Source organism: Euwallacea similis, chromosome 10 (genome assembly GCF_039881205.1).
Source record: "Euwallacea similis isolate ESF13 chromosome 10, ESF131.1, whole genome shotgun sequence".
NCBI classification, from domain to species: domain Eukaryota; kingdom Metazoa; phylum Arthropoda; class Insecta; order Coleoptera; family Curculionidae; genus Euwallacea; species Euwallacea similis.
The window spans coordinates 935,160-959,254 of record NC_089618.1 but is presented as its reverse complement, the minus strand read 5'-3'; the positions used below and the strand labels follow the sequence as shown (position 1 = coordinate 959,254).

The following is a 24,095-nucleotide window of genomic DNA, read 5'->3' as shown; positions in this document are numbered from 1 at the left end:
AATTATAATACAAATGCATAAGGTAAAAATCGTACCAGTCATCGTCACCATGACTTGTAATTCGGGTTATAAAATTACCACTTAAAGAATTCTGTTTCGCGGTATTAGGTCAATTGCAATCAGCGTGCGGTAAAGTGTAACTTTTCTCACTCATTAGATAAATAATTATTTATTTACCTTTAAAAAAGAAGTTGTTTCCAACAATTGCTTTTGCTTCGAGATCTAATTATGGTAAAAACACTAAATATAATTAAAAAATTTTTAACCTAAAGCTAAACCCGATGATAGTGACCAAATCATGGCATAAAGCAGAATGGAAGATGACAAAAACTGAATGTTTTATAATCTATCTCTGTCTGTTGGATAAGCGTTAAATAGGACAACAATACAGTGGTGCTGCAATTATGTAGCAATTAAATTAAATATTGCCCCTTTTTGTTGATTTTTTTCATACTTGGCTACCTATAATGAAATCGTGCTCTATCTAAGCCCCGCGTGTGCAAATGTGGTTAATAATAATTAAATTGTTCAACAATTTAATTAGCATTTCTATCATGCACAGAAGTAGAAAAAGTATCAGTTTTTACTACCGTGTTTTTCAGTTGTCGAAAATTATTTTCTGTAATTCGAGAACATTACCCAACTCGGTGAAACCGAGTTGGGTAAACTGTCGTCTCAGTGGCAGAAAATGCTATTTTCGTCACTCGTTAAACGATGCTCTATTTTGTTCTTATTGTTATTAATGCGTGATTCCACAGTTCTTCCGTAAGAGCATCCTAAACCCTATATAGTGAGGAGCATACGTCCTTGTGAGAAAGATGTCCTACGACATCGGGCACAAGTGATATTAAACTCCTCGTTTTTTCCAAAATTTCGGCCCTTATTGACAAGCTCGTTTTTGCAAACAAAATCACAGGCAAAATATCTGGTACTTCTCCTATATATCGTGAATGCCTATTACGTTCCCGAAGAGAACAGATACGACAGAATTAAATGTGACGGTACGCCTTAATTGGTCACCGAGACAGTTTTTCAGTTATTGTCACTGAAAAATATGAAATAAGAAGTGCACGATAATAATCCCAAGGATAAATCAGAGGCCTCACACAAGAACTTGTCCAGAAAAGGAAATGCGGGGCGTTGTGGTGAATGTTTAACAATTTTTTGCCAGTTCTTGTCTCCATAAAAACTTCATAAACTTTCATAGGACTTTTTGCAGGGCATTTCAATAATAAATTTTATGATCGAGCAGGTTTTCCTTTTCAACCTTCGTCGCAAATTACAATCACAATTATTACACTATTACAGCACGGCATACTTTTTAACAGCTCTAAACCCTGGTAATAATTAGCTTCTGGTTAACTGCCAAAGTTAATTGTTAGTCTAAAGGCGGCAGCACAAAAACACCTCGTTCTGTTTAAGATGAATGGGTACGAGCGTTGATGCAATAAATAATTTGATAGTCAATAAATCGTGGTGATATTGAAGTTATTTCTTGCGCAAGTTGTTCCAGATCGGTTTTTATACCCGCCTGATGTGTGTGACCAACTAACACTTTACGTACTTGGGCTGTAATTACGTTTTTTTCGTTGAGTAGTTTACGATGTGTATGTATAATTTGAGCATGGAGCAATTTCTGTATTCCGTTTATGCGCGTATGGTTATCTAGGATTCTGGAGTGATGCAAAATTTGATTACCCGAAAGGAGCTGCTGGTAAAACACGGAGGGTACAGCTCTTACACGACCTCGAGCTTAAAAAAATTCCTTTATAGAGGTATGTTCAGAAAAAAGCGGGGATTTTAAGTTTTTGGAAATAATTTTATTTATTCGACTACGTCAATTTTATCCCCGTCAAAATAGTCCCGGTTAGTTAAGATACACTTATGCCAGGGCTTCCTCCGATTCCCGAAACACTTCCGAATCTCAAACTTTGGAATACTGTTTAGCTCTTTCAGCGACGTGCATTTAATCTCGTCTATGCTTGCCAAACGACGATTTTTTTAAGTTCTCTTCATTTTCGGGAACAAAAGGAAGTCACAGGGAGCCATATCTGGCGAATATGGAGCTTGCGGTATCGTTACAGTGTGGTTTTTAGCCAAAACTTCACGAACAAGCAAAGAAGTGTGAGGGGCTCATTATTGTGGTACAAAAGGTATTAATTGTTTCGCTACAAATCTAGGCGTTTTTTTCGAATTGCTTGACGTAAACGACGTTGAACTTGTAAGTAATATTTTTTATTTATCGTTTGACCTTGTGGCAAAAACTCAACTTGAACTAACCTGAACTAAAATCAAAGAACACTGTGAACATTACCTTCACATTAGATCGCCCGAGTTTTTTTTGGTGGTGGTGATCCAGAATGCCTTCACTGGGATGATTGAGTCTTAGTCTCCACGTCATAACTATAAACCCATGTTTCGTCACCTGTTATGATACGTTTCAGTAGTTCCGAATCGTTTTCAGTTAGATTTAACGATTCTTGAGCAACTTCCATTCGCCGCCGTTTTTGTTCGAAATTCAATAATTTTGGAATAAACTTTGCAGTCAAACGTTTCATACCCAAAATATGCGAAACGATTTCATGGCATTGTTGGAATATCCAGTCCAAAACAACGAATAAAGCGCATTCCTATTCATAGATATATGACGCAATGTTATCAATGCCTCAAAGAACGACCGGCCTAAATATGATTATTGCTTAGGTTAGTGTTTCTCTTCCTTCTCTGGCTTAGCGATAAGAGTAGTTAAAAAATCTAGAGTTAGTCTATCGCCTGTCGGGTATATATAACGATCGTTGATAATAAGAAATAAAAGGTTTAATTAATTACGCCTACAATTTGATTTTTACTGTCACACCATTAGACGGTCTGGTTAAAAAGGATTATTCAATAGGCATGAGCCAAATGATATGCCAACATTTTCAGTGACCTCTTTGATCGCAATTCGACGATCGTTCATAACCATTTCTTCCACTTTTTCTACGTTTTTATCCGTTTTGATGTGCTTGTTCGTCCAGTGTGCTCGTCATCTTCGACGTCTTCACGGACTTTTTGAAAACGCTTATACACCTCGCAAACCGTTGTTTTACTTATATTGGGCTCACCAAATGCTACGTTTAACATTTCTAAAACCTGGCTGCACTTTATTCTATTTTTGTAACAACAGTTTGTGCAAGTTCTTTGATCCATTTTTCAAAGATCGTCGCTCGTGTCGGACACAATGTAACTTTTTCGACAATTGTCAACAGACTAAACTTCCAATATGGCTACCAATGAGCACATTGTTCAGGTTAGTTCAGATTAGTCTCATTCATGTTCATGTTTACCAACACAACTGGCGAAAAATCGCATAAATAGAATTAATACAGCCTACAAAATTAAAAAATTCTCGTTATTTTTTGAACACACCTCGTATCTCAATTTTATGCCAAAAGTTATACCATCTCACAGCAACGAATTGGATATTGTTTAACTTTTAAGTCCTCTAAATTCAAGACCAAGGAAAAAAAATTAACACCATACCGTTACATAATAGGAGGTCATTGCCGTCACAAAACGAGTAGAACTGAATGCATATTCTTTTTAAATTAATAACCATCATCCCAATAACAAATGCCTTTAGGTCAGTGGAGTGAATGAGGACGATATAACCAGAGGCTACAGATGCTATTTCGATGTGTCCGTTTAGCCTTTTAAACTGACGTATTACCAAATTGGTTGTTGCAACGTGGTACGTATAATGCTGCATGAAATTATCAAACGATTTGATTTCACAATGGAATATTATACTTCTTCGATGGACATTACGCAGCCAGGCAATATAATCCTTTATAGCTGGTGACAAAAGGATGTTATCTGGCTTTCCAATTTGCGCCAATAGGGTTTTTTGTCCCATCCTGCGACTAATTACAAAAATATAAAAACTGTCACTATCAGAGGCATTCACATCGCTAACAAGGAATATTTATAGCCCATCAGCAATTACAAGTGCGATTAATAAATCTGGCCCATCTCCGACTATAACGAGATGCCATCTTTCTACCCGGTGGTGAAGAGAAAAAAACCAATCCTTTAAGATACCAAACGTTCGCTTTAATATATAAATTATTAAGATATCTATTAGTCGTACTACCTACCACCTTATTTAGTACTATTGCCGTAGTGATAGCGGTCGTCGATAAACTCGAATAAATGAGTTTTCGCTTTTTCAGGTGCTTTAAATTAATTGGTGTTATTAGGTGGACGATCGCTGCGCAGATAAGAGGACGGCACTCTTAAGTGGTGCTACCCACCCACTAACCAGTTCTCTAATGGATCGCCTGTTTGAGTACCACTTAAGGGCAATTTCAGATCAATTAGTGTAGGTACTCGACAATAAGTAGTCAATTCATGACGCGTTAGAGGAGGTGCTGCCAAGACAATAAGGTAATTTGAGGCGAAGGCTTCTTCAGAGGAACTCAAAGTTATTTCAGATTCCTTCAACGCACTATATGTATAATATATCTAGTAAGGGATTAGTAACCGGTGATCAAGATTGCGCTCTGGAATACGGTGGAACATACTCTTCTATTCAAAACGAGGCTTAGTTTTGAATTGGTAAATTTGTAGATAACTGAGTTGGCAACTGAAGTATCTAAATTAACCATTCGTTATTTCACTGTAGTGAAGATACCTTTCGTGGACCGAATTACTAGAGACGTCTCTTCTTCGTGGTTTGGGCCAAATTGGAAGCTTAGTGGATTAAAAAATAAATTGGTGATTTAGGTTCACTTCAGGTTTGATCAGGTAATATAATATTAACGTATGTGAGGTGAAATCACTTGTTTTCTCAATTTTCAACAACTCTCAACACTACTCAAAATTCTTGCTTTCCGTGTTATTTCTGATCTCTCTAAGAGGTGCTGACGAATTACATTTTTAGACATTTCTTCGCCTTGAAGAGCACTAAGAGTCGATTTCGTGAGTTTAGCAACAACAACAATGATTTCGAGTATCACGAAATTTCAGTTATTATAAGTCGGAACATTAACGTTTCTTGTTTTAAGGATTTTTAGAATTTAAATAAATTAAACCGAATATTCCAGTCAACGAAATATGCTAGGTAAACGGAATCATAATTTTATAGGTGCAACAGATTAAATTTAACAAATTAGACGTTTAAGGGAAAAAATTACATAAACTTTACACCGTGCGTTAAAAAAATCCGATCAAGTAAGTTTTGAAATTATTTGACACCGAGCCCATATGTCGTTGCTCTGTTCTTCGTAATCTCGAATATAAACAAATAAACCTTACATAAATACGGCTCCCTTTACTTTTATTATTAGTTGGATTTTATTAAAAATAGTCTTTTTTAAGACTCCATGGATTTATGTGCTGTTCAGTTAATGTTTTCTGAGTGCCAAAAATGGTGTTTACATTCGGACAAAAAGCCTTTATGGTTATGAAATCATTCAGAATTTAATAAATGTTAATTAACTTAATTAATATTCGTTAATTTAATAGAATGTAATTAACTTTAACCTTTACTAGTGGTCAAGAAAATATTAAACATAAATCAATCTAATTAATATTTATTTATTTACTCCATTTACAACAAATGCTGAAAATATTGTCCATTATTTTCCAAGCACAAATTAACTCTACGTTTCTTATTATCAAAGACTCTAATGAGAATCTGTGGAGAAAACTTTCACATTCTTGTCGAATTCTGTTTTTAAGATCTTCAATTGTGTGTATCAAAATTTTAAGAGTTGTATTTTTTAGCGTAGGGAACAAAAAATAGTCGAGTAGGGTTAAATCCGGAAATCGTGACGGATAGATGTAATCCGTCTGCTGGCTTATTACTCTATAGTAATAGTATTCCCTAAGATAATTAAGAGTTATTTTAGCTGTATGGGCCGTATTCCTATCTTGTTGAAAGTATCCGTGCCGCAGTTCGTCAAAGTGAAGTTGGTAAATGAGTTCACTCACCATATTCTGATATCGATCAGTTGTGATAGTGTCATAAAAAAAATAGATGCTACTATCGTTTTCGTGACATAGGAACACATATTCTAATTTTTCGAGGATGTAAAGGTGTTTCCGTAAACACGTGGGGGTCTTGAAAAAGCCTTGAAAAAGACTAGTTTTAATAAAATCCAACAAATAATAAAAGTAAACGGAGTCGTATTTAAGTGTGGTTAGGTTTATTTATTCGAGATTGCGTAGAAGATTAAGTAGAAGATTACGTAGAAGAATATATCAACGACGTACGGATTCAGAGTCAAATATATCTAAAGGCTACTTTATCGAATTTTTTTTTAACACACGGTAGATGGTTCGAATATTTTTAGTTAAAGCTTGTAGGTCTACAAAAGAAGAAAACTAATCCAGTACTATTGAGACATTAATATAATTTTATAGCATATATAATTTAGCAATATAATTTAATCGAACAACTCTCTAACAATCCAACCACATGATTAAAACTTTCTGGCAGTAAACTTCATTTTGCAAAATAACATTTTTGGTACAGTGGAACATGATCATGAATAATGCGACCTGGCGAACTTTTATTAAATGCAGAAAATCAAGAAAAACAACGTGGGACCGATGCAGCTGGGGCATCATTAAAGAAAAGAAAAGAAACGAATATATCACCGAAAATTGGCAGAAACAGTGATAAAGTTTCAAGAATATTACAAGTTCTTGCTTGTTGGCACGTATCGTATCTCGAAAACCGCATGTAAAATCATGAAACATAATGTACCGTTAAAACCAGCCCAACAAGCGTATTGAAAAACACTTTCGGTCTATCCGACATCAAATCCACTTAGTAATGTTTATTTAATAATTTTTGTTGAGTCTACAACAACACGATGTTAATTATTTTAATTTAGTTGTCAGAGTAAACTAATTAATAGTCCAGAATGCGCAGGTTAACTAGAGAACCTGCTTGAGCAGGACCAAATTATTAATATGCTATTAGTTTTACCATCAAGTTACCAAGAATCTGAGCAATATACACTGCCTCATCGTTTTCACAGACATTAGCTTACAGTTAAACTCGAAAGCGCATTAATAATTTGGACCTAAATTAATTAATTTGTCTCTCGTATCCATATACTCATCTAATAGAACAAGTAGTATGAATACAGCACGAGTCCATTCTTCACTATCTTCACCATCTAAATTGTGTCGGTAATTAAGCAAATTTAGGAATGTGGTACACCCCGATTTGAGGAGCAAACCGAATTTCCATTCGTTTCTAGATTTGACTCTCTCAGTCAAATGAATTCGCTTAAAGTAAAATTAACAGTTAATAACAGGTGATACCAGCATTATTTTCTAGACAGTTAAATGTTATATTTCCCCACATTATATGATGAACTCACGCCATTTAACTTTAACTGCTATTCACTGCTAGCATAGTATGCTCAGGAGCCGGATTTTTGTGTACTAAATTGCCATTATTCATACCTAAAAACCGTTTTATCACATTACATCTCTGGAAGACATTCTTGAAAATGTCTTTTTAAGTGAAACGTGCCGCTCTAGATCAGGGACGTTTAAATATGCCTAGAATTCAAGGCGGAACGCAAAACTTTTGATCAAGATCCTTCTATTTTCTCGGATAACCTTAGAAATTTGCTGAATTAGAATCTAATTGGCCTAGTTCGCAACCGTTTTAACTAGTACCTTATATACGTATATGATGATGCATATCGCTAATTATATACCCTTTACACTTCCTTCTTCTGACATTCAGATTATTGAGATGACCAAAAGAAGAGAAGCGGTCTTTCTTCTGCTTGTTTGAAATGCTGTATAGAGAATTTTCTTAAATAATAGTGTCTTATTATGTTTTCGTAAGTGAATCCCAACAGCCTTCGTACCACTTAAAAGGCCGAAACTAATTGTAACTCTTTGCAGTCACTATATTCATGATAATCCTCTTAAAATGGGTAAATTAATATATTTGGCGTCCGCACTTCTGTGGGAAGACATAAATTCAAGGCCACCTTAAGAGCTGATGCACCACTTAAGTAAACGAGGCTATCGTTTAATTAAATGATTTAGGGATCGGTATTTAATTTAATTGGCCGATAGAACCAAGTTAGACCGACTGGAAGAGGCATTTTAAAATATATGATTTCCTGTCTTAGTTAGCTCGGTGATTATTTTTATTCCTCTCTCTCAGTCAAATTAAATGGAAAATTAATGGATACACCACTACTTTATCTTGAAATTATTAAATATGATTAAAGTGCCAACGAAGGCAGATTCTTTTTCTTCAGAAAGCTGCTACGCACCAGGAAAACGCTTCACGGACACCTCCGTAAATCCGCGGCCAGATAAGGCATACGCAACGGCGGGCACACGTTTATACATGCTTATATGAATCCAATATTTCCATTAATCAATCAATCGACCTGCCGCATTACTGCAATACCTACTACCCGTATTTAAATCAGCTTATCTATGCAGGAAATATCACACTCAATCGCACAAACAGGTAGTCCCGCTGGCCGACCAGATCTAAGGCCTATTGGCCGTTTGTTATGTGCGTGGTATGGCTTTATGTGGTCAACGGTCGTGTGTACTGCATACAATGTATGCATAGAAGGTTTAACTTAGGGTGTAGGTTGTTTAGTATTAAATAATGTTTGGTGTGACCTCTAATTTAGGCTTACTTTGACCATCGAACTCCAGGAAAGAGGACATATTCCATAATTAATAACTTTCAAGAACTACTTAATAGTTGATAATTATAAATAGGGTGTCTCAGAGTAATGGATCAAAAAATAATGCGAAAAGTGCCTAGTTCATTCAGTGATTGTGCACATCCTAATCTGCAATACAAAAAACGGCAATTTTTCAAATCGCCCTGTAGCTACTCAGAAAAGGTAGAAATGAAACTTTCAAAAAGCAAATATTTGTAGCGAAGGGCTCCTACAACAACATCGCTGTCTCTGCTAGTTCGGGAGATATCTCGTAAAATCATCCAATTTGATCAATCAGAAGAATAGGATTAAATCAAGCACTTTTATGTAGCCTGTCAAGCTCCATATTTTAATACTCTCGGACCCTGCAGTAAGCGATACAAATGTTTCTGTTCGCCCTGTGTATTTGTATCTACTTGAATAAAATACAAAATATGGGGCTAGTGTCGGATTTCCCGTACACTCTCAGAAATTTATTATGAGTTTCTTGAAGTCTTTCCTTCGTGGTCACTACCCCTTCCTCCCGCACACCGCTGGCGACGTCAATAACCCCATATAAGACCTTGACGACGTCCCTTGTCCACTCAAAGTAATATTATGGAAATTACACCTTAAATCATATGCAGACAATGGTAGGAAGCGACAAATAACAATTTAAATCCCATGTATGTCTTTTAAACACTCCACAACGCTTAGTTCCGGAGATTATTGCCCTGTTGAATGGGTCAAATGACAATAGTGCAGTTCAAAGACATCAAATACACGCACATACGTATCAATAACCCCAGAAGAGAGAAAACGGTGAAAAAGGTTAATAATCCCGTGGCATTTTATGATTGCTCTCTTCGTTATAAATGTATTTTAATTAAATGTCGTGAAGAAAACTGCAAATAACCGCAATCATGCCACACGTGATCGGAGTTTCAATTTCGTGCTAAATAAATGATAGATTTAGATAGTACTTGTACATAGAGAAATTTTATTGTTTTCTTCCTGAGGAATAACGTAAAAACGACCTAGATTTATGATTCTGCAAACATCATCAACGTAAAGCACACATCATTTAGACGTGATTGCTTGAAGATGCTTGTGATGAAATATTTACAAATTCGAAAATGTGACCTTTGATTGTTTTCTGAAATTAGCTTTCTTTGGTGTTGGAACAGAACTATTAAGATACGCAAATCCATGCTTCTCTTAGGAAGGAATTTATCTGTCTGAAAGACATCTGCCTCTAAACTACATGGATCTGCGTGTCTTGATGTTTGATCTCTCCTCGCAGAAGATTCCCCACCCTTCATAGGATATTCATCAAAAATAACATTAATGTTTTACATTAGAAGAAGAAGAGTTTCATGGTCCTCAACTTGCTCCGATTCCATACTATCTAAATATTAAATGATTTTTAATTTTGTTTCTCACCTCTTTTAATCCATCGAGCCGCCCCAAACTCCTGGCCTGTCTCAATCCAACATCCAACCTCCGTCCTTTTTTCCTTCGTTCCAGCAAACGAGGTTTCCTGGATGGCGTCACAGGTTCGCATTCTTCAGGATCGGAATGTACTTCTGGACAGTACGTGTGCCTCCGACGCGAGTTCGGACTTGTGAGACGTTCCAGAAAACTCTCAAACATTGTGTCGCCGATTCTTCAGCGGATGTCGATTTTAAGTGAGTCCATCAGTCAGATGTCTGGAAAAAGAAAGAGTTCGTTGGGGTTCAGAATATGTTAAAATGGTTTTGATTCGATTGATTATTCCGAAGATAGATGCTTGTGTGGATTAGGGTAACGATAGTGTATTCTCCGCACTACCTCAAGAATTAAAAACTGAATCATACTAACGCAGCACAAGTCGCAGCAATTAGTATTGGTTGTCTTTTAATAATTGTGGTTTTTAATAGTCACCCTTATTTTAAGGTAGTAGTAGTAGTAATGGAACGGAAGGGAGGGCCTGAAAGGCCTTTGATTCTTGCCCTGTAGCATTCGGGAAAACTTCAAAGGAAAAGAATTCGCTCCTCCCTCAATTAGCTCTGCATACCCCGACAATATACAGGGGGTCCCCCGATTGATGTTACAAGAGGTGTAATGTACTATAAATTTTTGAATTTTATTTTGAGATCCTGAGATTAAGCCCTGCTTATTATGAAACAAATTTGAAGTATATTTTGAGTTTTTCAAATCAAGTAGGCCTTGCCAGTGACGCAAAAACCAATTTGGTCTAAATAGGCTGTGAAAGCAAAATCCTTAATTAATTTGACGTGCTGTCAGAACAGACAATCTGTAGTAGTCTTAGGTTAAATTTCAAGAACGTATTTAAATTAAGTTAACGTTGCAACAGAGAATTTGCATTGTTCAGTGTTATGGGCGAGGAGAAATATCATTTAGATCAGTGGTAGGGCAGTTTAACGACAGATTGCCAAACAGCAATCTTACACATATGACTGCAACGCGCATAATTAAGACATTTCTTGCAACTGGTAGGTAGCGTTCTTAAAGTTAAAAAAGAAAAGAAGTATAATGAAAACGATGTGGCAACAATTATTGGTCTTAAGTCGGTAGAACAACATCCAAATCTATTATTGAGGAAACGTTCATATCATCAAATAATAGTAAATCGTTATTATAAAAAATGTATAAATACAACAATGTTAAACTACTCAAATCAAAATTTATGCGCACTCTTGAAGAAGGAGATTATGGCCGTAGATTGTTGTTTTGTCTTACTAATGGAGAGAAATCTTTTGAAGACCGAAGTTTGTATGAAAACATTATATTTTCAGACGAAGCAACTTTTAAGATAAATGGTATTGTTTGTTCCCAGAATTATCAGTACTAATTTAGAGAAAATCCAAATTTTCGGATCAATTGCAGAAGTATTACAAAAAAGTGAATGTGTCATATGCTATTTCATATCGTTTTGGCATTGTCGGATTCTTCTTTATGAAGGAGCGTGTTTAAATCAGGATGTTTATTTGCAGTTGCTTGAAAGATTTAGGCAAGAATATGTACTTAAATGACTTACCACTTACAGAAAGACGAACAATTTATTTTCAGTAAGACGGATGTCCAGCACATTCGACAGCACGCATAACTGAATAGATAAATTTAGTGTTTCAAGGAAACTGTATAGGTAAAAATGGTCCATTCGCGTGGCCTCCAAGGTCACCCGATCTTACAATATTAGACTTTTTTTATGGGGCTGTCTTAAAAAAGTTGTTTACTCTCAACTAATACCCAACAATGGAGAAATATTAAAAGATAGGATAAAAAATTCGGTAAACCAAATTCGTATGGAAAAAAATTCGGAAGTTTTAAGGAATTTAGATATCGATTAGAAAGGTGTGCGAAAAATAGTGGAAAGTATATTGAATCAAATAAAATAATACGTTTTATAAATAAGTCTTTTATGCGAATACGATTTATGTTATTGAATTTAAAAAATAACGTTTTAATCAAAGTATGCAGATCTAAATGAAATTTGGCACAGCTTCGTAATTTTTTACTCTGAGCAGGTTTTCTTAGTAACATTTTGCCAAATTATGAACGTAAAAGGTACTTTACTTGAAAGAAAAATGGGTTTCGAGTCACTGGCGAGGCTTACTTGATTTGAAAAATTCAAAATATGTCTCAAATTCTTTTCATAACTAGCAGGACTTAATCCCAAATCTCAAAATAAAATTCTAAAATTTTTAGTTTATTATACCTCTTGTAATATCAATCGGAGGACACTTTGTATTAAGATAACTCCATATATGGACTTTTGAGGAAAAATTTTTTTGTTTTTTTGGACATTTAGGAACGTGTTTTCCCCATACCTACCGCCAAGGTTTCTTTAACTGCAGAAATACAAGGTACAAAGGAAAGAGTTATGTCACCTTTGTTGGACCACATGCCTGTAAATAACTTCCAAAGTTTTGTAATTGTAGTTTTAATGGTTACTGCCTATTGCCCTTTAAAAACAAGAAACATTCCTTGTAGATACTGAAATCACCATATGTGCTTGCATTCCCACCTAAATTGCCCATCCATCGCATCAAATAAGCAGTGTCAGATGATATCTTCGCATCGCCCCATATAGCAATCATAGACCGCGAAATTCCTGCATTGAACCATCGAGGTATGAATTGTTACGATATTTCTCAAACTAACTTAAATTATATTCACAGTGCAAAGGCTATGCCTATGACCATGTATAGTCAGATTTCTACTATTCTGAACTAACCTCAGAGTGAGACCAGTTTTAGAATTGTATCTCGAACTAACCTGGAATGATCTTAGAAAATACATACTTTTCAAAATTTTCAGGATTGTCGACTAACGCAAATTAATCTTAGAAACTGTATTTAAACATAGAGAATAAACCATTTTGGTTTAGATTTTTTGACTAACTTGTAAATTCAATGAATGCTTAAACTTGGATCATTTCGAATTATAATAGATTGAACAACTGATCCTAAACGTGAGGAACTAAAAAATTGGTTACAAATTTCAAGTGGAATTTATTAAAATGGTAAGGACACACTACAATTAATAAACCTTATTCAATGATTACTCAAAGCGTTTGGTGAAATAACAAAATGAGGAACAAATAAATAAAAAAATTATAAGATGTGTTCGAAAGGTTCACCCTCCACTTCCGAGCAGCGTCTCCAGCATAGTTCTGTGAGTCTTCTTAAATTTTGCATTAATCTTAAAACGCCTCTTTTTTCTTATTTTGGTCCTTCAAATTGTGATGAACTTCATTATTAACGATGGGTAAAAACTCGTAAACGAGATTTTTCGTAATTCCCTATATGTAATAAAGCAATGGGGAAAGATCTGGTGAGCGTGCAGGCCAACGTGTCTCTATTGCTTGAAATAACTGCCAAGAAATATTTCAGACAAATGATCGGGCATTTTTCTAGCGTCATGTTGTGGAGCCTCATCTTGGTGGAACCGAGCGATTGAGGCAAATGTTATCGATATAATCCATTATGTAGGTTCTTAAAAAGCTAAAATACCCATAGGCGGGCAAATTATCTTCGTAAATGTATGGGCCAATGATTGTATCGCCAAATAAACCAACCCATACATTTAGCCCAAAACGTGCTTGTGGTCGACGTCCTTGGTGTTCTTGTGGATTTTCAGTGGACCACACATGTTCATTGAGACAATTGTACATCTTAAAGTTGGTAAAGTTGCACATTTAACTGACCTCGTATCTTTTATGGTTACCGAGATCCTCACGGTTGAGCTCCAGAAACGGACATCCTGTATAAATCATCAGAGGATTGATTCTTAAGAGTTTGTTGGATTTCATACGTCGATGGTGACGGCGGCGGACTTGAAAGGTCATCTTCAACCTGTTCGCGGATTCGCTGCGTTGACCTCGAGCAACTCCGTCACACAACAATTACTTTTAAAGAGCTTCTTCTGCGGTCGCCTTGTCTAAATGTCTGGCAAATATCGATTATCTTGTCACTAGGGGTGCGATTTTTTGCCTGAACAAGTTTCGGGATATCCTGACTACGAGTGAATCACCATGATCATCGTTAATGTAAAATACTTAAACTAAATGGCAGCGAAATAAAAGTTTCTACAACATGGTGTTTACTTGAAAACCATGCTGAACTGTAATTAACATACAATATTTCGATACCAGAACAAGGCTATCATGTCATCGGAGCTTTTGGCGAATTTCTTCGTTTCTCCTAAACCAACACCGTCACCCAAAAATCCGGTTTGGTGGTGTGCTTGGTGAACGCCACAGTGCCAAAGGATCGTTAAAAATATTTTATCTCGTGTTATTCAAATGTTGATACAGACGGTTTAACATTATGAAGGTCAATGTCATCAAGGACACACTAAGAACACAGATAATTTTGTCATTCTGTATGCTGCCCACGCTAATATTGAGCGAAGGATTTGAGTTCTTGGTAACATGTCGAAATCTTTACAACCGATTAGTTGTTTGAAAGGTTTTATAGAGGGTCACCACAACGAATCAGCCTCACTGGCGTGAAGAGTGCACTTTGCATCTGCACACGGGAGCAATAAAACATGGCCGTTAAATCCTAATGTACCACAAAGACGTTACTTCTGATTCCAGTGACGTAACCCAGGGATTTACAATTACCAGCCATTCTTCAGCCGATGCTGAAAATTCAAATGAGCAATACGAAGGAGCAATATTTCTCGTTGTAATCCATGTAAACCATCGTTGGAGACGTAATTGTGATGCCACACACGAATCGGCGATGAATTGAAATTCTAACGCCATACAGGCGAGTCGCATTCCATTTTTACAAGCATCATAACTCTATATGGCGATCGAGTTTTGTTAAATCGACTGGAAAATCGATCGTGGCTGCCGTTACTGTTCTACGACAAATGTACCGACAAATAATAACCGCTCGTCATATTATTTTTAATTTGTAACGATACAAGACACGATGACGTCAGTATTTTCATGGAAAAATTAGGGTCAATTACATTTCCGCTCAGTTACTTTTACTCAAGGAGATCATTCCTCTTCCACTCTTCTTCACCATCTACTTCTTTCTTTTCATATTCATACACAGGGTAATTTAAATTCGCTGCTCACCGTTGGAATCTTGAAAACCATAAAAGATACGAGGTCTCTTAAATTCTGGCAAAATTGCGCATTTTCGAGGTTTGTTAAATGTCGTTTTAAAATTTTCAAAATTCCGATTACCTTCGAGGATAATCGAAAAAAAAAACGAAATTTGCACAAATCGTTTTTATTTCTTTTTTAAAGTTAATTGAAGAGATTTTTTTGAATGAATTTCACTTTTGTCCATGAGAAAGTGAAACCATCATCAACTTCATTTTTTTAGATACAGACCTGAATTTTTTTTAATTTTTGAAAAACTTGTGATTTTCAAAATTAAATGATGTGTCACACTTGTACTAAAAACAAACGTAAGAGTGCCAAACGCATTTTCGATAATTAAATTAATAACGCTACTTAAACATAAATATTACCACGAAAACAACACACTAAGTCGCTATAAGACAGTCAATTTTGAAGCACCAAAGTCTATTGAATATATTTGTAACACTTATAAAATTAATAACAGTGAGTACGCTTTTTCGCAAATTTAGTAAAATTTGAAAAAACGTATTATGGATTACACAAATGAAGAATATCGTGAACACGTTGCGACTTTATTTCATATACCACAGAAATTCTATGCATGACAATGAAGCACATCTTCAAAAATATTCTGAAAGACGGCAGCTGCATTATTCCCATTTTTGCTGAAAGGAAATTTGGTAGAATCTGATGCATTTAGTTTGTTGTTCCTGTGGTAACACTTATGTCTGAGTACTGATTCATTACTTTATTTATTAAAAATATATGTATTTTGCACCATTAAGTTCGTTTTTACTACAAGTCTGAAACATTATTTAATTCAGAAAATGAAAATCTTTCCATAAATGCATAAAAATCAGGTCCGTATTTGAAAAATTAAGTTGATGATGGTTCACAAATTCCGAAACGTTGTATTTAAAATCTAATGACGCCATCTTATAAAGGAGCAAAAGTGTCCATGAGAAAGTGAAGTTTATTTTAAACAATCTTTTCAAATAACTTAAAAAAAAACATTTGTGGAAATTTCGGTTTTCTTCGATTATCTTCAAAAGTAATCGAATTGTTCAAATTTTAAAATGACATTTAACAAACCTCGAAAATGCGCAACTTTGCCCCCATTTAAGCGATCTCGTATCTTTTATAGTTTTCGAGCTCCCAATGGTGAGTAGCGAATTTGAATTACTCTGTATATGATTTTTCAATTCTTTTCTTATTATACATTTCAATGTATTCGTGAGGTTCTTTACGGACTCTCTATTCGAGCATCTCATGTTTTCAATCTTCTCTTCAATCATCATTAGCGATTTATCATCTGTTTACGTACCTTAATTAACCACAACGTTAATTCGTTCAGCGATGTCGCAGTGCTTTCCTAGAAAAATCTGAATTTTCATTACTCGGAAATCACTGTCACAAAATTTGTCAGATCCTGAGATTCATTTTAAGTAGAAAAAAATGAAAATCCGAAAATAAATCACTTCAGGTAATCTCTTAAAACTATAGTTGGCAAATACCAAATGTAGAAATGAATCCTTAAACTATGAATGTAATAAATTGATCCTAAAACTGCCTGAAAAATCTGGAGTGCCCGGGAATTTCATTATTTTGTTTTTGTACTTAAAAGTAAAGTTTGTGGTAAAAAGTTTTCCGCATTTATGTCAATGGCCACCACTTATCATTCTCCCCAAAGATTTTTAACACATGCTACTTTGTTTGCGTGCAGAAAAATGCTACTTTCAGCTCAGTAATGCATGCAGCAAGACCACTTTACTTGACGCTCGTAAGAAAACATATTTACCGTAGGCAAATCAAAGTGATATTTGTGAGTCAAAATATTGGAGGACATTTGACAGTAACGTGCGTGCGGTAAAACTTTTGCCGTATGTATGTGCGTAAAGTTTTTTCCGCACATTAATATTGAATTCAACTTACAGGAGGCAACTAAATTAACGCATTTGGGCTCCTAGGGAAAATGTTGCACTGCGCACGTGCCAAAGGCTCTTTACCGCATTCAATTACCGACCGGTGATTCTCGTCGTTCGACCATTTCTCAAACTAGTTATGAAATGAAGCAGGTATCTTCATTTCTTAACGTGACCGTAAATGGTATTCATATTGAAATAAGGTAAATGCAGATGGGATCGCCCACCGAGACCACTAAATACACTAATACCTTTTGATGAAATTCCATTAATCATCTACGAAATTGAGCCCAGACCAACGATAGATACTTTAATGAATCATCATTAATCCCTAAACTGAATTCACGTTTATCAACCTCTCTGAGATTAGATACCTCATTAACCTGGACGAAGAAGTGACTCTCATTTTCAGTTTCAGACCCATTTTCCATTTCTCTGCTAATAATTTGAAGCGTTCTTGAAAACAAACAAACAATGGCTCATCTTGCGTGATTCCACGCAATCATCGTATTTAATGACAAACGGCAGATACAAAAAAAGGCGAAACAATAGCTGAAAGGCATCATTATAAGGTAAATACTTAAAAGGCAAACAGGATATTGCCATTTAAGTATTTCGTTGTTACAATAAGAATAATGGAAAAATATACGTGATTCCTTTTGTGGCTATTTTTCCCGCATTCACAATGCAAATTCCATTTGTTCTAATCGAAAAGCGGGGAATCAATACTATTGATTTACGGTATTACTGGAGACTCCCGCACGAGTTGTTTGGTTTCAAACCACATTCAGTGCCGTGATATCGCTTAATGAATTGGATTCCCGTAAAGCGAAATGAAATATGAAAAAACAGCTCAATCTAGGTACATATTGTTGCGAAGCCATGAGGTGGTTCCCAGAACAATGATTTCCTTTATGAGAGAATGTGCAATGAAAATCACTCAGTCCCTGCATCGACAGCGGTTAAATGCGGCGTCGGTTAAATTGTAGTACCTTTTGCCATTTTAACATAATAGTAATCTAACTGTATGATGCATGTTCGCATAAAGGAATTAATATGTGAATTTTTACGCCGATACGCATGAAATATCAAAAAATATCGTCTGAGATGGCGAGGTCAAGTACGTCGATCCGCTACACGCAGCATCTGGATCTTGCATTATAATCCTAGGTCAAGATTTCTCTGCAGATTTCATTAGCGATAAGATTCCAATTAAGTTTTTTTCTATATCGGTAAAATGCCTTTAGTAATAATAATAACAATCCTATCGGGGAAGGTGAAAAACTTTGCACTAATTAAATGCTGAATCCATTAGCTCCAAAGTGCCATATGGTTCAGCAATTTCCTTTTGCGTAGATGACAAACAATTGAGTGAAAGCGACTCTTAATTGTATTGTGTGCCAATTTAACCGGATGAATCGCATTAGATGAAACGACTGAATTCAAAAACACCACTGATAGCAGCCAGTTCATTTAACCTCGTGTAAGTGCGTTTACATCACTGCACCCTTACAGTATTTCACCTTGAACCTTGAAACAAACGCCAATATAAGAGAAATATCATACCATATTCTCATAGTCATTGTAATAACAGTGCTCTTATTACAAGCTATTAGAACCATACAGAACACGCATATGTTCGCGCCTCATATACTTTAATGGGTGTAGCTGTAATAGTAGAGTGAGCAATTGTGCGTGAACTAATACCCCCATTAATACACTTGTTGTTAAATCGTGAATTACTGTCAGTAAATAATTATAGGAAGGAACATTACTTGATTATTTTGCGAATTTCATGCTTTGCCACTAATGATATTTTCGAACGATTATTTTTAGCAGAATGGTAGCTCGCATGGCCTCGAATGTCCGAAACTCCAATTGTCGTTTTTTAGGAACAATAAAAGGCAATTGAATGGCACAGTGTTGGTTTTAGATAATGCACATGAAAATTTTGGGGGCAGAACTAATCGACGGCATTGACTGGCACAGTGGTCAGCCAGCAACCGCCTTAAATGAGAATATCAAGTGGACATATTTCAGCTTTCATTGAGATTCAGAAACACGTCATACGTGGAATATTATTTAATAAATATGTGAATACACAGTTATTCCATGGTAACAGTTTACTTATTTTACGACACGATCTTCTCGTGACGATGTTGTGCACTTTAGCAATTTTGCTAAGGTAAACTGCGAAGATATGCCCATAAGGAAACGCTTCTTTGGCGCTCGGTTTATTTATGTACTAAACGTACTGGCGGTTTTGCGATGCGAATTGTTCTCAATGAAGACGAATTGAATTTCTGAAGAAGAGAATTTCTCTTTTTAACAATTAAAGCAAATTTTAAAATAATCGACAACAAAATCTTTTCCTCGCGTAAAAGAGCCAGCGGCAGTTATTACATAGGGTGATTGTAAAAAAACCTCAAGTAAGAGTTAAAATATCAGGGCCATGTCTTGGGAAATTCACTAGCTACTATCTACTTCTCAAATATTTTATGGTAAGTGACGAATGGCTTAGTAAACGCTCTACGTTTACGGGTCATAACATCCTGTGAAGATTTTTTGTAGACACCCGTTACATTTTTGCTAGGACTGTTGAAAGACAATTTAGACAGTTTTGTATATTGATACCGAGATTTACACCTTTTCGGCTTCGGTCTGGTAGCAGCAATTATTAGCCTCCAACTTAGTCTACACTATATCCAAATAATAAAGAAATTAGTCATCACGTTAGGTCGCACAAAACCCTATGGATTGCAAGCAGCAAAGCATGTCTATGAAGGTCGACAAAGCGTGCAGTGGTTCAAAATAATGCAAATTTTTAAATCTCTCATGTTGGTCTAAATTTGCAATACCATGCCTTTCTTATACAGTTTTTTTGTTAAATACTTTAATAAATGTGTTTTCTATTAGAATACACAATGTTATGCAGGTATTACTTGCGAGTAAGGTGATTGTTATTATTTTTGAACACTTACTTATTTGATATTTTATTATTCAGCGGTAGCTTTGACCCACTGTAATGGAAGATGTGTTTAAGTACAAATAATTTTTGGGATGGCCTATCGTGGTGACTAATTTCTTCATTACTTTTTGATTGTTGAACTGATTGTTTTTGACTGTTCTTTAATATTCTTGAACTCTTTTACCGATAAATCTAAATTTAAAAAAGTTTTGGATGAAAATATGTAATGATACACGTGTAACTAGCGCCCTCTATTATGTACAAAATTTTAATTATGCCCATCAAATTTATTGGATTACGAAACAAAGATACACCAATTTTCGTTTCAATAGTCCCAGTAGTTTTACAATAAATTTTAAAAAAAAGAAAAAAAAAGTAGAATTTTAATACCCTGTATCTCAGAAATGACGGGTCTTAAGACAATCTTTTATTAAGTAAACTATATTTATTTTTCGATAATCTGTTACCTCTATCGATTTGTCACCATAATTCTGAAACACCCTGTATATAGTTTCCCAGAAATAATGAAACAAAGAACAACGGCAGGTTCCTGCCATCAAAATATTAAGATCCAGCGCAGTTGTTGTATTCCGAAAATTAATATCAACAAAGATACAAGATGTTAAAGTTTAAATTTTATTTTTTGTTTTATTTCATATCTTCACATTCTTTTGATCTGTGGGGTTCAAAATCTGATATGCGAAGGTTTTTGAACGTGGTAAACAAAGTAGTGCTATCGATTTTATTGTAGCTAATAGGAGTCGCCATTTGAAACTGTTTTGGCTAGTTAAAAGAGTTCTAATATATTTCTACGCAGCTCCCCTAGCCTTTCTAATAAAAAATATTATACTGTTTAACATTCTAGATAAAAAAAGGTATAACTGTGAGTAGCCTCAAAACTTGACCGTTTTCGAGATATTTGCTAGTTTAATGCCTCATGAATGTTCGTATGTATCTATTCTTGAATAGAGCCGAGAGCTGGCAAAGCAATTACCTGTAATACAAAACCAATCTTTAAATTATCTAGATATACTGAGTTATTTGTATTTTACGAACTACTAAAGTCAGTTTTGGGTAATTTTTTTTCTAAATTCTAATTTACAAAAAGCCATAGCACACAAACCGTTATTACATCATGAACATATCAGTGTTTTTAAAACGACAAATATGTCGAAAACGGTCAAGTTTTAAGGCTATTATCAGGTATATCTTTTTTATTTAAAATATTAAACGGAATAATATTTTTGTTAACACTGGCGCTGCGTAGAAAGAGATTAGAGCCCTTTTAACTAGCCAAGAAGGCTTCAAATATCGCTCCGTATTAACTACAATAAAACCGACAGCACTAGCTAATTAGTCACGTCCGAAAACTCCCATTTATCAAATTTCAGTATCATAGGCCGAAAGACCGTAAAGGTGTGAAATAAAATCAAAAATAAAATTTAAACTTTAACACCCTGTACTTTTGTTAATATTAACTTTCGGAAGACAACAATTGCACTGGATCTTAATACTTTGATGGCGGGAATCTGCGGTTGTTCTTTGCACCATGACTTTGGGACACCCTACATTTAGTATAGGTCTCGATCATGAACCCAAGACCCATATTAGTCTCCCTGAACTTGAATTAGCCTGTGCATTCCAAATCTAACCTAGATAAAATGACCAGCAAAAGCTGCCGTTCGGGATCTTCAAGAGACCAAAAGCTAGAAAACTTTAGGCTCCCAAAGAAGCAACAAACACGGTTTAGCAGCTTAAAATAGCATATATACATATATACTACGCTACTATACTACATATATACTACGCGAGCAATTTAGCCTCTTCCTTATTGGCTTATCTAGAACATTTTCTTGAACAAATTTGCGAAAGTACGGATCGTGTTCGGGATAGCGCCATAAAATCCACCATATCTTTCTCGAGAGCTCTAATGCTTGTGTTCTGAGATACCCCGTAGAGATAAGCTTCAGTGTGTTGTCCTATACAGCGATTTTTGGAATAATTTACTTTATTCCAGCACCAAGTGGAGCGGTTGAAGACATGGATGCTTTTTGGGCGACGATGTCGCCATTCTGGACCGGTACAATGGTATTCAAAAAAACTTAATGACATCATAACGGACTTGTAGCTTGAATAGCATACCCAAATAAAATAATTGGATTTCTGAACACAGTTTGGCGCCAAATTTAAATTAATTTTATTTCGAAAGCTTCGTTGTTGCTTAAACTTACGAGAATTATGTCGATGCCTATAAGACTATTCATACACAACATTGCTCGTTTTATTGCTGAAAGGATAATAAATTACGATGTAATATACTGCAATAATTCCAGTGGTTTTAATAGACCAAATGTGCAAATGACATGTGTGGTAGATCTAAGAGATATCGGTTTCTCTCAAAAGGAGACACAAAGGGAACGTTTTAAATGCCCGTATTGATTGATTGATCGATTGTGTCCGATCTACACAATCGCAGAATAACTAGGTTAATGTACCGAGTTCATTTCAAGTTTCTATTTGGAATCACCACCGATTTTTATGGTGATGGGGCTCCTCAAGGTATCGCGAAACTTGTTGGCATATACTGATTTGACAGGGCTTATTTACTATACAGCTATTTACGCTGTGCATTAAACCTATTAAGGAGAGTTGCTTCACATAATCTTCGAATTTTTTCCTGTGACAAGAATGTGCAGTTATTCCGCGTTCCTGGTATTTGCTTACTTACATAAATTTGCTATAACTCCGTGACGCAGTATCTTGTAAACAAGTAGAGGCTCCACCAACGCATATTTAATTCTGGTCTGAGCTGGTGAGAACCTGAAATATCAAATGATGAAGAAGTACTCTAATTATAAGCGATAGAGGCTTGTGGTGAACCCTTTCATCATTTAGTTTTTGTTGGATTCGGAAGACTTGGCTGCATGAGAAACATGGGAATGCTCCAACTTCAAAAAGGTGTGCAAGTTCTTGTGTTCTTTCGGTCCTTACAGTTTGATTTTTACAAGTCGTTTTGTGTATTTTACTAGTGCTAGTTAGGTAAGAATTAGAGAGACGATTATAGTTTCATTCTTCTTTGGGACTCAGGTATAGTTTATTTTGACCATTTCATTACGCCAACTTGGGTTAATTGAACAGATCATTTTTTGGCGATAGTTCTCCCTGTCGTTTAGCAACTGACTCAGTTTTCTTCTTTTTTCTTTTGGCAACCAATAAAGTCAGATTTAAATAGAGCATTTCACCTTTTTTGGGGCACACGTTAAGTTCTTCGCGAAAAGGCCGGAATGACTATTTGATGTCCTCAAAAATATTGTTAAATGGGTAGAGTTTCTTTCAATCGTTTCTTCAACCGGTTAAGCCTGTTCGGCAATTATTGCAGTCTTCAGACACGCAAAGAACTGCACACTTTCTCGGTTTACGAAAAGAAGAATTTTTCGGTGAAACGTTGCAAAGTATTTGGATTTCCTATAAAAAATGTCTCAACCATGCGTCGGTTTCATCTTTCTACGATTATGTTCTTATACCATTTAAGAATTTCTTACAGACTCAAAGCAGATCATACTTAAGACTTAAATTGCGTATATAATTTTAACCGATCCTGTATTTCTTATGGTCTAGAAGATCTCCATACATTCCCGTGAATTTGTAGGAACCTAGATACGTCCGATCATCTTTCATATCTCAATCATCTACCAAAAACTCAAAAAATCTGCAACTTTAACAACCTGGTATGCGCTAATGCAGCGTTTGGGGGAGGTTTATACCCATTTTATTCAAATTTTGAAAACATTTTATTTCCCATTAAAATTACGGTACTTAGTGCTAGAATATCCTGCATAGCATCTTTATATGTATGTGATCTTGGCTTTTAAGATCCCGATGTCCGGCGGGCTACCTGAGCAGTTGGA

The 24,095-nt window shown here is 35.5% G+C and overlaps 1 protein-coding gene across 1 annotated transcript in view; it reads right to left on the bottom strand.

The window, feature by feature from the left end:
* The window catches only part of LOC136411423 (rho GTPase-activating protein 20-like), a 131,430-nt gene that overhangs the window by 92,889 nt on the left and 14,446 nt on the right, over window positions 1-24,095 (bottom strand). The window contains exon 2 of the mRNA XM_066393984.1: window positions 10,128-10,393. Within this exon, the coding sequence (XP_066250081.1) occupies window positions 10,128-10,337 (210 nt within the window). The 5' untranslated portion in view covers window positions 10,338-10,393. The remainder of the gene's footprint in view (window positions 1-10,127; window positions 10,394-24,095) is intronic.